Raw genomic sequence first — 15797 nt, forward strand, 5'->3', positions numbered from 1 at the left:
GTATCTAAAATAGTCCAAGTCATAGAATCAAAGAGTGGAATGGTGGTTACCAGGAAGTAGGGGAAGGGGAAAAATAAGGAGTCACTAATCCATAAGCATAAAAGTCTCAGTCAAGCAGGATGAATATGCTCTAGAGTCCTGCAGTATAACATTGTACATACAGGCAACAATAATGTATTGTACATTTAAAAATTTGTCAAGAGGGTTGATCATTGTTTTTTGTTCTTGTTTTTTTTAAAGATTTTGTTTATTTATTTGACAGAGAGACTCACAGGGAGAAGGGGAACACAAGCAGGGGGAGTGGGAGAGGGAGAAGCAGGCTTCCCGCTGAGCAGGGAGCCCAATGCGGGGCTCGATCCCAGGACCCTGAAATCATGACCTGAGCCAAAGGCAGACACTTAACGACTGAGCCACCCAGGCGCCCCAAGAGGGTTGATCATTGTATTTGCAGATGATACTCAGGTTGAGCAATTATCTTCCACTGAGGTCAGCAGAAGACAAACAGGAAATGACAGAGGCAGACCCTGTGACCGGGATGCAAGGAGGGTGCTGGCCACCCAAATAAACCCAGTTCTTCTGTCTCCAAAACTGGTGAACACTCCCTGCCCACACAGCTGCCTCTTTAGAATAATGGAAGGTCTGTGTCTGGGAGGAACCCTGGAGATTATTTGGTGCTAATTTTCATCTTACAAACAGATTAAATGAAGCCATGAGACAGTAGCTTATTAAGAGTCACACACCTGCTTTTGGGTGCAGTCTGTGAGGATATTGGAAGCATTCCTGTTGTGCTCTAATACTATTTATAAAACTTTTTTTGAAGGAAATGAAACCAATCTCGTATGCCCTCTGTATGCCTCGTGGCTGAATCTCCTTCTGGAGAGAATGGGGTGTAAAGGTTAAGATTTCCAGCCATAGTCTCAGACTCCCAGAGCTGGAGTCCCTGCTTTGTCCCTTAGGAGTCATATGACCTCAGCCTCTCTCAACTTACTCCCCTTATTTGTCAAATGGAGATAATACTAGTATTATCTCATAGAGTTATAATGAGGATTGAGTGAGGTAATACCTGTCAAGCCCTGGGCCTAAGACTTAGCTCATGGTATGTTCACATAAATTTTAGCAATCTTTTTTATTGCCTTTGATATTACTTTATATTACTTGCCTCTGTCCTTTAGCATCTAGGATGGAAGCGTTAATAACAGACACCCAGAGGTTTATTTCCATGTAGTGGAACTAAAACAAGTGTTTGTTGAGACAGTGACAAAGGAAGGAAGAAAAGAAGAAAGAAAGTAGGCAAGGGAGAGCTTAGCACTGGAAGATCTTTCTTCATTGTCTGGCTCATATTCTGAAATGTGGAATTGTAGAAGCTATTTTTATTATTGATATTGCCCACTTTTTGATCTGTGAAATATGCAGCCAGCATTTTTCACATAGTATAGAAAAGATCAAGAAGAAAGGGGTGTGTCTCTGCGTGTTTTAAGCAGGGCAGACAATTTCCGAGGTTTGCCCATTGTTTTCACTGCTAACCCCGATTCCCGTACCTCATACATTGCTCCTCTGGGGTGTCTGTGTGTGTTAGTCAGAGGACAGACAGGACGGAGACAAAGTGCTTTCCCTTAGTGAGCTTGCATGGGGCAGGGCCAGGTGACAGCAGAGTATTTATATAACAACAGAAGCTTCTACAGATCATGTGGTGTAAGGGTTAGGAGCATGGACCCCATGGTCAGACCCACTGAGTTTGGTTCCAGCACTTGGCAACTTTGCACAATTTGCCATAATTTTATTGAAGGGATAGTCACTTGAGATCTCGAACATTTTTATGAATTTCTTATGAAGTCATAGAAATCTTAATACCTTTAGAATTTGCTTCTTTTTTTTTTTTTTTGGTGCAAAATGGTGGTTTACTAAAGCACAGGACAGGACCCATGGGCAGAAAGAGCGGCTGCACCAGGGTCTTGAGGAGTGGTGATTATATACTTGGGAGCTGGGGAAAGTAAGGAAAAGGAAGGTTTCAAAAGAACTTTCATATGCGAAAGAGGACTAACCTACAAGATACCTACAAGATACTGCCATTGTCAAGTTAAGGTTGTTTTCCCCACTAGCAAGGTATTAACATTAAGATAGTTGGGAGATTCCTGGAAGAATAATGTCACACAGGTCCCACCCAGGAGTGGGGGTTGGGGGGAGGTTGCAGGGTGTCAGCTTGTGCTTTGTCTTTGAATTTGCTTCTTGAAGAAAGCAATACAAACATAAATAGGAGCATGAATAGGAAAAATACAATGTAAATAAGAAAAACATGGGGACTGCATGATAATGATAACCTATTTAGTTATATACTTACTTACTTATTTTTGCCCCATTTGCTAGAATCTCAAAGCTGAAATGGACATTAAGACATTTTGTAGATGAGAGAATTAGGGAGGCTTGCTTCACTGGTTTCCCTAGAGATGGCTGTAGAATCAGACCTGCCCCTTTTCAGTCTGACTTCAGAGGCTGCTCCTTGGGCTTAGTCTTCTCAGCACCTCACTGGATACAGTCTAGGGTCTATAGCCAGGAGAGCACAGAGGTTGCTTCAGTGAGGGAATGCAGCTCTGTGTAAAGAGCACCCAATATACACAATGGCACCGGATCTTGCCCTGTTTCTCTTTTTCATTTGTATTTCCTTTCAGTTAATTTTGTTAACTAACTAAAAATTAGTTAACTGATTTTGCAGTCTTTAGAAAATGAAATAAATGGGCTTGCTCGTATGGTCTTTACATTTGTACTCATGTTAATTAAATAATTAATCCATTATTTATAATAATGCTCCCCAAAACATATTGAAATGAGAACTGCTTTAAATGAAGGAGGCTTTAAATCTCAACCACATTTATAGCCAAATGATTACAATAATTATTTTTTGAAACCAGATCATTTAAAAACGAAAGAGCCATTTTTGAAAGTATATAAAACTGATGTCCCATGTATGAACATCTTGCACAATTTAACATAATTTTATTGAAGGGATACCCATTTGAGATCTTAACCTTTTTTATGAATTCCTTATAAAGACATAGAATTCTAATTTGCTTCTCAAAGAAAATAATTTGGAAAACGCCAAGGAAAGAAACATAGAAAGCATTTAACATAAACCGAAATCATTAATACTTAATGGAAAAACATAATAACCCATTCCAAGGCATTTTAAAACAGCTACCATAAGATCATCCCTTCTAGGAGGCTGGGAAGTTCTTCAAAACTGGTGCTTTTAGTCTTACTCAAAGAAGGACTTGATGGAAGTGGAACCTGTAAGACCCAAGGATTAGAAGGAAGTGGATGGTGAGGTTCAAACGCCTTCAATGTTATTGCTATTTGTCATCACAGATTTCCACCAAGCTTGCTCCCACGCCTGGCTCCCCATGGGACCCTTGGGTCAGAGGTTCTTCTGTGTTGCTTATTGTTTGCTGGACAGGAGGGATGCCCTTTCAGAGTTTCTTCGATTTCAGAGTTGCAAGAACCCATTCTGAAAATAGTTGGCAGTGTCAGTTTGCCAAATTTGTTTGCAGAAGCCCCTTTTGTTTTGAACCAGTGAGACCCAAAGTCAAGAAATACTTGGGTCAACTTAATGAAACCAAAATCCCGCAGGGTTCTTATTTGCAAATTTCTAAAACTATTTCATCACTTTCTGTCTTCTCTCTCCTGCTACTATGTTCTTTTGATGACCACTCTTGAGCTATCTGAAGCCCCTTCCTGGGTGGCAGCAGTCCACCCACCACCACAGCCTTCTCTGTCCTGAGGCTCATGGGGTAGAAGGAAAGAATGCTGGAGGGGCAGATTGGGAGGCAGACTTCTAAAGCCAAATCCATGTTCTACCTCTAGTTTTGTAATCTTGGGCAAGATAACCTAAACTCAATGTCTCTTTCTCCTTCTCTCTCCATTTTAAAAATATAAATACTTTTTAATTTTATCAAAGTAATGCATACACAGTTAAATTTTCAAATACAACAGAAGCTTTTTTTTTTTTAACCAGCCCTCTCTTAAATGATTTGCCTGGTTAAGCAACGCTCTCCCTTCTCTAGTTGTGACCTACTGACCAATGCTCACAGCCAGCTGAACACCAGGGCCTACCTGTCAACTTCTGACCCCACCTGTGGAGATATATGTGGACCATGAGTCAATTGTGTTTGTTCCCAAACCTGCTATGCCAATTATACTTGTTCATATAATTATTCAATTCAATTATAAAATATGTAAACCAAGGACATATGGGTACATAAAAGAATTGCTATTTCTATAAAAATGCTTTGGAAATACTCAGTGATGTTGAGCCATTAAAAATAAAAAGCTATAGAATAAGGTGTGAAAATATAATGGTTAAATATTAGGAAAAGATGCAAATCTAAAAGGATTTTGTTTTGTATCTTTAAGTTCTCAATACACTTGAGTGGAACTAAAAATAGAAAATATAGATGATTATGGGCATGGTTTATGTAAAAAAAGTGCAGAACTTGAAATATGTAGTTATATTCCATATGCAGAAATCCAGGTCATATTCCCATGTGATTCTTCTGGTATTAATTTTTTTTCCTCTTTCAAATTTTTATTTAAATTCTAGTGAGTTGGGGCACCTGGGTGGCTCAGTCGTTAAGCATCTGCCTTCAGCTTGGGTCATGGTCCTGGGGTCTTGGGATCGAGTCCCACATCGGGCTCCCTGCTTGGTGGGAAGCTTGCTTCTCCTTTTCCCACTCCCCCTGCTTGTGTTCTTTCTCACGCTGTGTCTTTCTCTGGCAAATAAATAAAATCTTTAAAATAAATAAATAAATAAATAAATTCTAGTGAGTTAACATATAGTATAATATTGGTTTCAGGAGTAAAATTTAGTGATTCATCACTTACATATAACATCCAGTGCTCATCATAACCAGTCTGGTGCTAAATTAGATAAGATTCACATAAAATGCCAGTACATGTCTGATATTTAATAAGGATTCAGTACATACTAGATTTTATTGTGGTTATTACTAATTTAATAATTATGCATCCAAGTAATTTTAGAAGAAAACAGAAAAGAAGGTAAGGTTATCATATAAGACTAATGATGTATTCTATGGTGACTAACATAACATAATAAAATAAAATTTTAAAAAAATAAAAAAAGTTACATACTGATCTTAAAAAAAAAGAAGGTAAGATTAGACCAAATTAATATTTCAAAAGAAATAAAATATTGTGATAAAAACAGACACATAGATCAATGGAACAGAAAAGAGAGCCTAGAAATGGACCATCAACTCTATGGTCAACTAATCTTCGACAAAGCAGGAAAGAATGTTCAATGGAAAAAAGACAGTCTCTTCAACAAATGGTGTTGGGAAAATTGGACAGCCACATGCAGAAGAATGAAACTGGACCATTTCCTTACACCACACACAAAAATAGACTCAAAATGGATGAAAGACCTAAATGTGAGACAGGAGTCCATCAAAATCCTAAAGGAGAACACAGGCAGCAACCTCTTCCACCTCAGCCACAGCAACTTCTTCCTAGAAACATCGCCAAAGGCAAGGGAAGCAAGGGCAAAAATGAACTATTGGGACTTCATCAAGATAAAAAGCTTTTGCACAGCAAAGGAAACAGTCAACAGAACCAAAAGACAACCAACAGAATGGAAGAAGATATTTGCAAATGACATATCAGATAAAGGGCTAGTATCCAAAATCTATAAAGAACTTACCAAACTCAACACCCAAAGAACAATAAATCCAATCAAGAAATGGGCAGAAGACATGAACAGACATTTTTCCAAAGAAGACATCTAAATGGCCAAGAGACACATGAAAAAGTGCTCAACATCGCTCGGCATCAGGGAAATCCAAATCAAAACCTCAATGAGATACCACCTCACACCCGTCAGAATGGCTAAAATTAACAAGTCAGGAAACGACAGATGTTGGCGGGGATGTGGAGAAAGGGGAACCCTCCTACACTGTTGGTGGGAATGCAAGCTGTGCAGCCGCTCTGGAAAACAGGATGGAGGTTCCTCAAAAATTTGAAAATAGAGCTACCATATGACCCAGCAATTGCACTACTGGGTATATACCCCAAAGATACAAATGTAGTGATCCGAAGGGGCACCTGCACCCCAATGTTTATAGCAGCAATGTCCACAATAACCCAACTATGGAAAGAGCCTACATGTCCATCAGGAGATGAATGGATAAAGAAGATGTGGTATATATATACAATGGAATATTATGCAGCCATTAAAAGGAACGAGATTTTGCCATTTGCAATGATGTGGATGGAACTAGAGGGTATTATGCTAAGGGAAATAAGTCAATCAGAGAAAGACATGTATCACTGATATGAGGAATTCTTAATCTCAGTAAACTAACTGAGGGTTGCTGGCGTTGTGGGGGGTAGGAGGGATGGGGTGGCTGGGTGATAGACACTGGGGAGGGTATGTGCTATGGTGAGCACCGTGAATTGTGTAAGACTGATGAATCGCAGACCTGTACCTCTGAAACGAATAATACATTACATGTCAAAAAAAAAAAAAAAAAGAAGATAGTAGGAAGGGAAAAATGAAGGGGGGGAAATCGGAGGGGGAGAAGAACCATGAGAGGCTATGGACTCTGAGATACAAACTGAGGGTTCTAGAGGGGAGGGGGGCGGGGGGATGGGTTAGCCTGGTGATGGGTATTAAAGAGGGCACGTATTGAATGGAGCACTGGGTGTTATACGCAAACAATGAATCATGGAACACTACATCAAAAACTAATGATGTAATGTATGGTGATTAACATAACATAATAAAATAAAATTAAAAAATATTGTGATAAACTCAAATCCAGCAATAAAATGTTAGACAGCAAAGAACCTGAGCTTCACTGTGATCACTTTTGTATCAGAATACCAGTATGTAAAATGGAGGGTATCGATAATCGCATTTCTGAAAGGTTGAGCTGAAGGGGAGAAAAACCTGATTCATTCATGAAAGGTAACCCTATTTCGGTTTTTTTTTTTTAATTTTTTTATTGTTATGTTAATCACCATATATTACATCATTAGTTTTTGGTGCAGTGTTCCATGATTCATTGTTTGTTCATAACACCAGTGCTCCATGCAGAACGTGCCCTCCTCAATACCCATCACCAGGCTAACCCATCCCCCCACCCCCCTCCCCTCCAGAACCCTATTTCGGTTTTAACAACAAATTGCCACACAGTCTTAGGAAGCTGTCCAGGCTTCTCCTATCTTTGTATTCTCTGTTAGGCAAGGATGATGGTAAACAACACGATTAGTTTTCTCACTGTGGCCAGAGGAATTACTTTGAGAAAAGTGCATTGTGGTCATATTTGTGTTCTCTCACTTGAGTGTGAGCCCTGTTTGGCTCAGTGTGCTATTTATAATGCATGGAGCTCTCAAACCCTGAGGAAAAGAATCGGTGAAATGCTATTTTTTTTTTAATTGATTTCCCATCAAAGCTCTAGGCCTAGTCGCTGAGTATGGTGCTTATGCCAAGTTTCAACAGGTGAAACGTGCTTTACTACCAAAACCAAAAATGATTCAGAAGAAAGTCATGGGCGAACCATGAGAGACGATGGACTCTGAAAAACAAACTGAGGGTTCTAGAGGGGAGGAGGGTGGGGGGATGGGTTAGCCTGGTGATGGGTATTAAAGAGGGCACATTCTGCGTGGAGCACTGGGTGTTATGCACAGACAATGAATCATGGAACACTACATCCAAAACTAATGATGTAATGTATGGTGATTAACATAACAATTAAAAATTTTTAAAAAGAAGAAAGTCAGGGAGTGACTTTCTTTAGAAAGAAAGAATGAAATGAAATCTGTTTCATTAGATTGCCTGTACCACTAAATTAAGCCTTTAATATCGTAATCAATCTTATAAGCACAATATAAGAACATGTACACTGAATGTGAGGTTTAATCCTTTTTTAATTTTAAGGGCTGTGACCAAAACCCAGTTAATTTCTGCTATGTGAAACAAGCCTGAATGCTGACATTTAAAGTCATCTTCACAGCTGACTATGGAAGAATATCCATAGTTATTTCATATATGATCATGTAGCAAGGAAGTCAGTCTATATTGATTGTATGGACTGAGCCCAACATCTGAGGTAGTCATTACATTAAAAATATGTATAGGAATAGCAGTGATTTAGAAGATATAGTCAAAGCCTTTCAGAGCTCTGCACACTATTACTATTATTGAGCAGTGAGAGAGGATGCTTTTCTTTATGAGACAATTCATTAACTTAAAATAAGTTAATAACTTAAAATAAAATAAGCAGTATTTACTTTTCATCCTTTTTATCAGAGAAGAAATTTTTAGGAGCACCTGGGTGGCTCAGTCAGTTAAGCATTTGCCTTCGGCCCAGGCCATGATCCCAAGGTCCTGGGATCGAGCCCTGCATCACAGCATCAGGCTGCTTCTCCCTCTGCCTCTGCCACTCCTCCCTGCTTGTGCTCTCTCTCTCTCTGTCAAATAAATAAAAATCTTAAAAAAAATTTTTTTACCTGAAAAAAAATTTTATAATTTAATTTAATTCAATACGTATTTATACATGACACAAAGCTAGGTTCAGGGAAGTTATAAAGAGGATTAGTAAGACTGGATCCTTCCTGTGTTAAGCAAATTTACTGTAAAGTGTCAGAGACATGCATTCACCTACTATACTTCAGTCTGTGATGTGTGGAGAGCCAAACTAGACCAGGGAAGAGTATCCAATCCCTGACTGTACCTCATTATTATGCCCTAAGGTCAGGTTTCCTGAGACCCTTAAGAAATTGGCATACTGCGGTTTCCTGGGGCTGAGGAAGGGAGAAGGGAACCGGGAGTTAGTGTTCGATGGGTATAGAGTTTCAGTCATGTGGGATGAACAAGTTCTAGACATCTGGTATACTACATTGTGCATTAGAGTCAACAATACTGAACTGTATATTTTAAAATGTGTTAAGAGGATACATCTCCTGTTGTCTGTTTTTTACCACAATACATAAAAAAGGAATAAAAGAAATTAGCAGATGACCTTGCACAGCCTTTATATTTGAGTGATCAAGGAGATGGGGAAAAGAGCCTGTTGTGTTCACATTTTTTTAAGGAAATGACTTGATCATTATAAGTCAGAGCTTAAAAGCAATACCCAATGAGAACAGTTCCTCATGCAATCAATAAGCAACTTAACAGAATATCATGAGAGATAAAGGAGCAGCCACATTTGACTTTTTGAATAGCCATTTTTTCCACATCAATTTAGTTTCCTCCCATGGTTATGTAACAGATTATATAAACATGAGAATGTACTGAGTAAAATCAGTTTTGTATGGGGAAGACATTCTTATCACCAAGCCATGAAAGTATGATCTTAATCATGCTACTGTTACATGGGTGAACAAGTAAATATAGAGTTGCAATTACATCAAAATGGGTTGAAGCATGGATTACATATCAAGTTCCAGCCCATGGGGATCAGTTGTACTGTAGGACCTATAACTTATTGATGAACTATACAAATGACTTATAAATGAGTTCATCCAAAATGCAGAAATCTCTAAATCAAGTGGAGCTACTGATACTTTATACCAGGAAACTCATGACAAAACAATTAGAATGCCCTTGGATATATTTTTTAAGTCATTCTAAAGGCAGAACTGCATTTAATTGACATATGTATAAACTGTATATTTTAGCACAAATGAAATTTAGCGAAGGACTGGTTAAAAAGGCAATGCCAATAGGACCTTTGTCACAATTAAGATTAGAAAATGAATATCATAAATGAGTTACACTGATAGCAGGTTATTTAAAAGGCACAGGATAGCAAACAGAATGACTCCTTTCACTGCTTAAGCCTCACCATTTTTAAGTACTTGCTCAAGTTTTTATCAACATACTTTGAAAGGGATATTTTAAAAAAGACAGCATACAGAGAGCAAAACATTACGTATACATGTATTTAATATAGGATATATATTAATATATAGTTTGGCATGTAATATATATAATATATAAATACATGGTTTGGCATGTAATATATTATTTAATATTTATGTAAAATTATATATTATATAACATATCAAAATTATATATTATATAAAAATGTGATATGGCATACAGTATATAATATGTATCATATATCATATATGTGTAATGTGTTATTTAAGGGAAGAATTGGAACTATGTAATCTAGAAAGCGGAAATCTAAAGAGTCATACAGGTTGCATCTTGCAGCTCCCTGGAATTGTTTTCCGAATCAGTTGAGGCTCTCCTCTCCCCACAGATGACTAAGCCAGAAGGAATTTATTATGTTACATTTAGCAACTTCATCTGGCAGAAAGAGATCCTTCTTGATTATCAGAATGAAGAATCATTGGCTCAAGGAAAACTCAAAGGTTTCTTTCTCAGGGCTCTTTACTACAGAATAAACGAACATTAGTTCTGGATGATTTAATATCCATGGGATCACTTCCCTCAAAGAGCCTTTTTCCTTTCATCCTAGATTTTAGTTCATTTACTCTTCCAAGCTTCACGGATCAAGGGATCCAACAGTGAGCCATGGTTACTCCACGCCAGAAGATGCACATCGCGTATCTATTCCGAATATCAATTTTGTTCAAAGAGGTCTGTCCCAAGGACTCAAAGAATCTAAGCGGAAAATACAATTGGATATAAACAAAGATTTACACAAAAATTCTAAGCAGGAAATATAATTGGATATTAGCATACCGACACATAATGAAGTAGAGTGCAAAGAATCCAGGAAATTTTCTTCCCTTCAGTGGACATAGTCCAGCTCCACCTACCCCCCCACCCCAGTCTCCAGCTCCATTTCGCTGAAGCAGGGGAAACAGGCACAAGACTCAATCTTTTCTGTGGCAAAGTCTGAAGGTAATGCCCTGTTTCCTGATAAGTGACACCAAGCCTGTCACCTTTTCAGTTGCCCAGAAACGCAGGGGTGAAATATTCTATTCCATGACCCTTGGCCCCCACACTTCATGATTTTCTTTGCTAGAAATAAAATACTAGAGGCATTGAGACATCTTTATGTAGAAAGATTTTAAATATATTTGGAGATAATGGTCATATATGAATCCCCTTTCTCTTCTTTTCCAGGATGGGATCCAGTAAATTACCTGCAGCCTGTACCCAGAATCAGTGAGTCAACTTTACTTATGTTTGAATCTCGGGTAACTATAGATAAGCAGAGCAACAACCAGAATATCTGAAAACCCCATCGTGTCACTTTTAAACACCTGTTCTTAGAGTCATAATTTATAACTGTCACCAGAAAGCAAAGCCGAGGTGCCATTGTTGGGGTGTATGGTCCTGGAAGGTAGGGAAGAGAAGCAAGCAAACCATCATCCTTGCCCCAAGGAATTTACAAAGGAAACCAAAGACTTTGAAGATAGATTTCAGTTTTATCTAGCTTAATGAATAATTAATGTTCATCTTATTTGAAAAAGTTTACATTTTCCCTGTTTTTATTTTTAAAGCATCTTACACTTCCCTGGGACATTGGACTGTATTTCCCAGAAATGCGTTCCTTTATGAATATAATAAAACTTCATTAATTCCGATATTGCTAATACACAGTTTTTGACCATTTGACCCAGACTAAGGTGAAATTTACCTTTAAATTGTCTACAAGAAATGAATTTGATAAGAGAAATAAAGGGAACACCTCTAACTTATTTAAAGAGAATAACTGTTTTCATGGCTTTTGCGTATACAGTGGTCTTTAGGCAAAAAGATTCAACTATAAAGTAAGGATCGATGTCATTAAGTAGATGTCTCCTTAGACAGACTTTATTGGCAGGTTATAGTATTGAAAGTAATAAAACTGCATTGCTTTCAGTAAATTCTGACTTCCATAATTCAAGCTAGCTTCTCCCTTTTCCTCCCTACCTCCCCAAACTCATTATTCCAATCTAATGAAGTTTACTACTGCATTATATGTGAATATAGCATTTATTAATAGAAGATAAATTCCTATCACCTTACTTTTTAAACTTACAAATATAATTTTTTAATTTTTTTGGATGCTTATTTGCAACATTGATCACCTGGATGACAGAAGTATATTTACTTTTACAAGAAAAATGATCTATCATTCCCTTTCCTTTTCCATGACTTCATTACAGCAGGTCATTTCTTTTTTAATGTAAAACCCAAAATTTCACAAAGCAGGGAAGACAAATGCTCAGGATAATAATGGAGATTTAAAATGAGGGGGAAAAAGCCTGAAATCAGATCATGCCCCCCTTGAGGCATGTTGAAAAATTGGAGTAGTAACTGAATCACTATTCATCCATCCATCCATACTTCCATTCAACAAACGTTTAGTCAAGGGTCATGCTTATTGCTTCAAGGTGTGTAGAGATAAATAAAATTCTCTTCTTGTCTCCATTGTGCTGACACCCATAAGCTGAAACAGAGATGAAGACAAATAATTTTCTCATGTGATAAGTGATGTGTTTTCCTTGTCAGCAAAGTACTTTGGAACACAGAGAATATACCATTAAATCTGATTGGAGTAATTGGGGAAATATTCATAGCAGGTACAACATTTGAGCTCATTCTTGAAGAATGAATAGAATTTCTGCAAGTAGAGAGGACAACATTTCAAATCAATATGAGCAGAAGTATGGAGATAAGGAAGCTCATTGGAGTGCTCAGAAAAACAGAACAGACATAATGAGTTGCAGAGAGTTTGAGGAGTGGGAGAACAGTATATGGAATATATACAGTATGTTGTTAAGAAAATGTGCCCTTACTCGGTGATTAGAAACAGCAGTTGAGGTGAGAGAAAGATTTAAGACTTGAAAGTGAAGAAATGGAACAAGATAAGGCTATTCATGAACAATTGAGAGAACTTTTAAGAACATAGAATAGAGGGGCACCTGGGTGGCTCAGTTGGTTAAGTGTCTGCCTTCGGCTCAGGTCATGATCCCAGAGTCCTGGGATCGAGTCCCACATCGGGCTCCCCCTGCTCAGTGGGGAGCCTGCTTCTCCCTCTCCCTCTGCCTGCCGCTCCCCCTGCTTGTGCTCGCTCTCTCGCTCTCTCTCTCTCAATCTCACTCGCTCACTCTCTCAAATAAATTTTTAAAATCTTAAAAAAAAAAAGAACATAGAATAGAATCAACTTCTCCCTGATAGGAGAAGAGGGGTAAAAAGAAAAAAAATGAATATGAAGTGAAATGTAATGAAATTCGAGGAAGTTTATGTCTGGGAGCTTCCATTTCTTTCTATACAGTTAGATAAGCATGAGGTGTCAAACAGGAGGACACAAGTTTGCTTCCTAGCTCAGCTGGAATAACCAACATGGGCAGGTCACATAGCCTGTCTACATTTCTGTGTTATCTTCTGTAAAACAGAAGCAATAATAACATTTAACTCCTAGTTTGGAGAACTCTATAGTGTACGTGAAAGCGGGGGCGCCTCGGTGGCTCAGTCATTAAGCGTCTGCCTTCGGCTCAGGTCATGATCCCGGGGTCCTGGGATCGAGCCCCGCATCAGGCTCCCTGCTCGGTGAGAAGCCTGCTTCTCCCTCTCCCACTCCCCCTGCTTGTGTTCCCTCTCTCGCTGTCAAATAAATAAATAAAAATTTTTAAAAATGTACATGAAAGCATGTTCTAAACGGTAGAGCACTCTATATTGAGAAGCAGCCTGACAGAGTAGCCAGAACACATGCTGAGTGACCTCACTGAATTCTTGTCTGTAGAAAGTGAGGATAACAATAGGTAGCTTTTATGGGTTATTGAGATTACTAAAGATAAGGTTTGCACAACGTATACACATGAAGGTGCTCTACCGATGGAGGCTGCTGGATGGTTCTCATCTGTGAAGAGGAGCTTGTCCCCTGGGAAAGAGAAGAAAAATGCAAATGGAAATGAAAACAAGAAGGGGCCGTGTAAAAATGTTTTTCAGCAGAATTAAAATCCCATTCTGAAAACATGACTTGGCATGTATAGTTATACCAATGAGCTCCAGAGCAACCAAAACAGGTGACTTGATGGGCTGGAGTTGGGGAAGATCAAGGCGGGTACTGTGCGAGGGAGGGAACAATTGGAAACGTTGGTCAGTGCAGATCCCCAAAGCTTCCAGTCCCCCTTCTGCAAGACCTGTACTCCAGCCTCCACGCTGAGTTAGGAGAATACTGCCCTTTCTATTCAGTGTCCGCTGCCTGTGATCCTGAGGCTCTTGGCATTACCAAGTAACGAGTGAGTTGCCTAACTACGCCAAGGTCAAATAGCCCCCCTTCAGCTAAGCTCCAGCCCTGGGCTACTTGGTTCTCAGTGTCCCCCAGCCTGTACCCAGTTTCCGCTTCCGCTTGAGTTTTAGTTTTTCCCTAGCATATACAGCAGTGTAAAAGTTTTCTGTCTCCTCTGGAATAAAAAACTGGAGTTGGAACCAAGTAAAAAGGATCCAGGCTGCATGCCCTTGGTCCTTCGTGCCATCAGCACCCATTCGAGACCTCAGTACAGAATTCACTGGCTACAGCAGGCAGGACCACACTCTCTCTCCCACACCTGGAGGTGGGTTATCTCACTGGCCACTAGGATAATGTCCGGTGTCCTCCTAAAATGTTTAGTGAGCCTTGGGGACCCCAGGAGAAAGCTGCCAAAATCTATCATGATAGCTACTAAACCTACCTCAGAGGGCGATTTGAATTGCTAGAGCGTGTCCTCAATTTGCCAAATGGCAGTAATAAAGAAAATATAGGCTATATTGTGCACGTTATTGACTCCTATTTTAATTAATGTAAGACACATTCCTCATTTGGGAGCATGGTTGATTCATTCACTCCGTAACTATTCATTAAGGATATATTAAACTCAAGGTACTACTATCCAAGATCTTTGAAGATGATGAATATAAGCATCTTCCAGGGGTAACATTTGAAACATAAGGAAAACCCTGTCAAATTCAGACAAAATTCTAGGTTTCCGTGAATGGACAACTGCAGAGACTCATCAGGGATTGGAAAACCCCAGAGCTTTTTCTTCTCTCTCCTCAGGCTTGGTTCCCAAAGTCCACTCTGCTCTGAGTACCAACAGGGATCACAGAAAATTCACCTCTAAGTACCTGGCTTCCTGTATAACTCCCTTCAGGCAGCTGAGGTAATCTGTGAATGTGTAGATTGTTCCAAAACATACGACATCCTCCCTCCCCACACGTCCTTCCCGAAGTGTCAGGAGCCATGCTGAAGTGCAGCCCATCTCTGCCTTCCCCAGATTAGGGAGTGCCATGTGATGCTTCTGCTGACTCGGCATCAGACTGGGTTCTCCCACGTTGCATCAGCCCTTTCTTGAATGTGCTTTCATTGCCTGGTGCCCTCTACAACCGTCATTTCATTCCTGCCTGGTTTGTGTGCAGTCTTCATTCTAGATCTGCTGGAGGAAGCGACTCACCTCTCATTAAAAACAGACGCAGACATTTTTCTCTCCATTTCATTGCTTTAGCCCCAGGTACACCTTCCTTCTGTTTCCTTTTGTAATCAGCATGTCTCCCGTTTCTAGGTTCTTTATGTATTTTCCTCTACACACCTCATCTCTACCCTTTATGTATCTCAGAGTTTAGTGAACCTTGAACAAAATGTTTTTGGCTTATTTGCCCCTTAGTTGGAAGAACACAGCCTCATGTCAGTTTCGTGGCAAACTCAAAATTAGGAGTATGTGTGCGGCAGCATTTCATTTACATATTTTTCTCAGTGTTCTTTAAGAATCCTTTGCTGTGTTGGGGCGCCTGGGTGGCTCAGATGGTTAAGCGTCTGCCTTCGGCTCAGGTCATGATC

General features: G+C 39.3%; 1 protein-coding gene across 1 annotated transcript in view; it reads left to right on the forward strand.

Moving 5' to 3' along the window:
• Positions 1-15797, forward strand: part of CHST9 (carbohydrate sulfotransferase 9) — a 206935-nt gene that overhangs the window by 81087 nt on the left and 110051 nt on the right. The window contains 3 exon segments of the mRNA XM_088019524.1: positions 10797-10810; positions 10813-10891; positions 11117-11158. Of these exon segments, the coding sequence (XP_087875650.1) occupies positions 10797-10810; positions 10813-10891; positions 11117-11158 (135 nt within the window).

This window comes from Eumetopias jubatus, unplaced genomic scaffold (assembly GCF_037043125.1).
Source record: "Eumetopias jubatus isolate StellerSeaLion01/CBP00866 unplaced genomic scaffold, mEumJub1_p1.0 scaffold_16, whole genome shotgun sequence".
Lineage (NCBI taxonomy): Eukaryota > Metazoa > Chordata > Mammalia > Carnivora > Otariidae > Eumetopias > Eumetopias jubatus.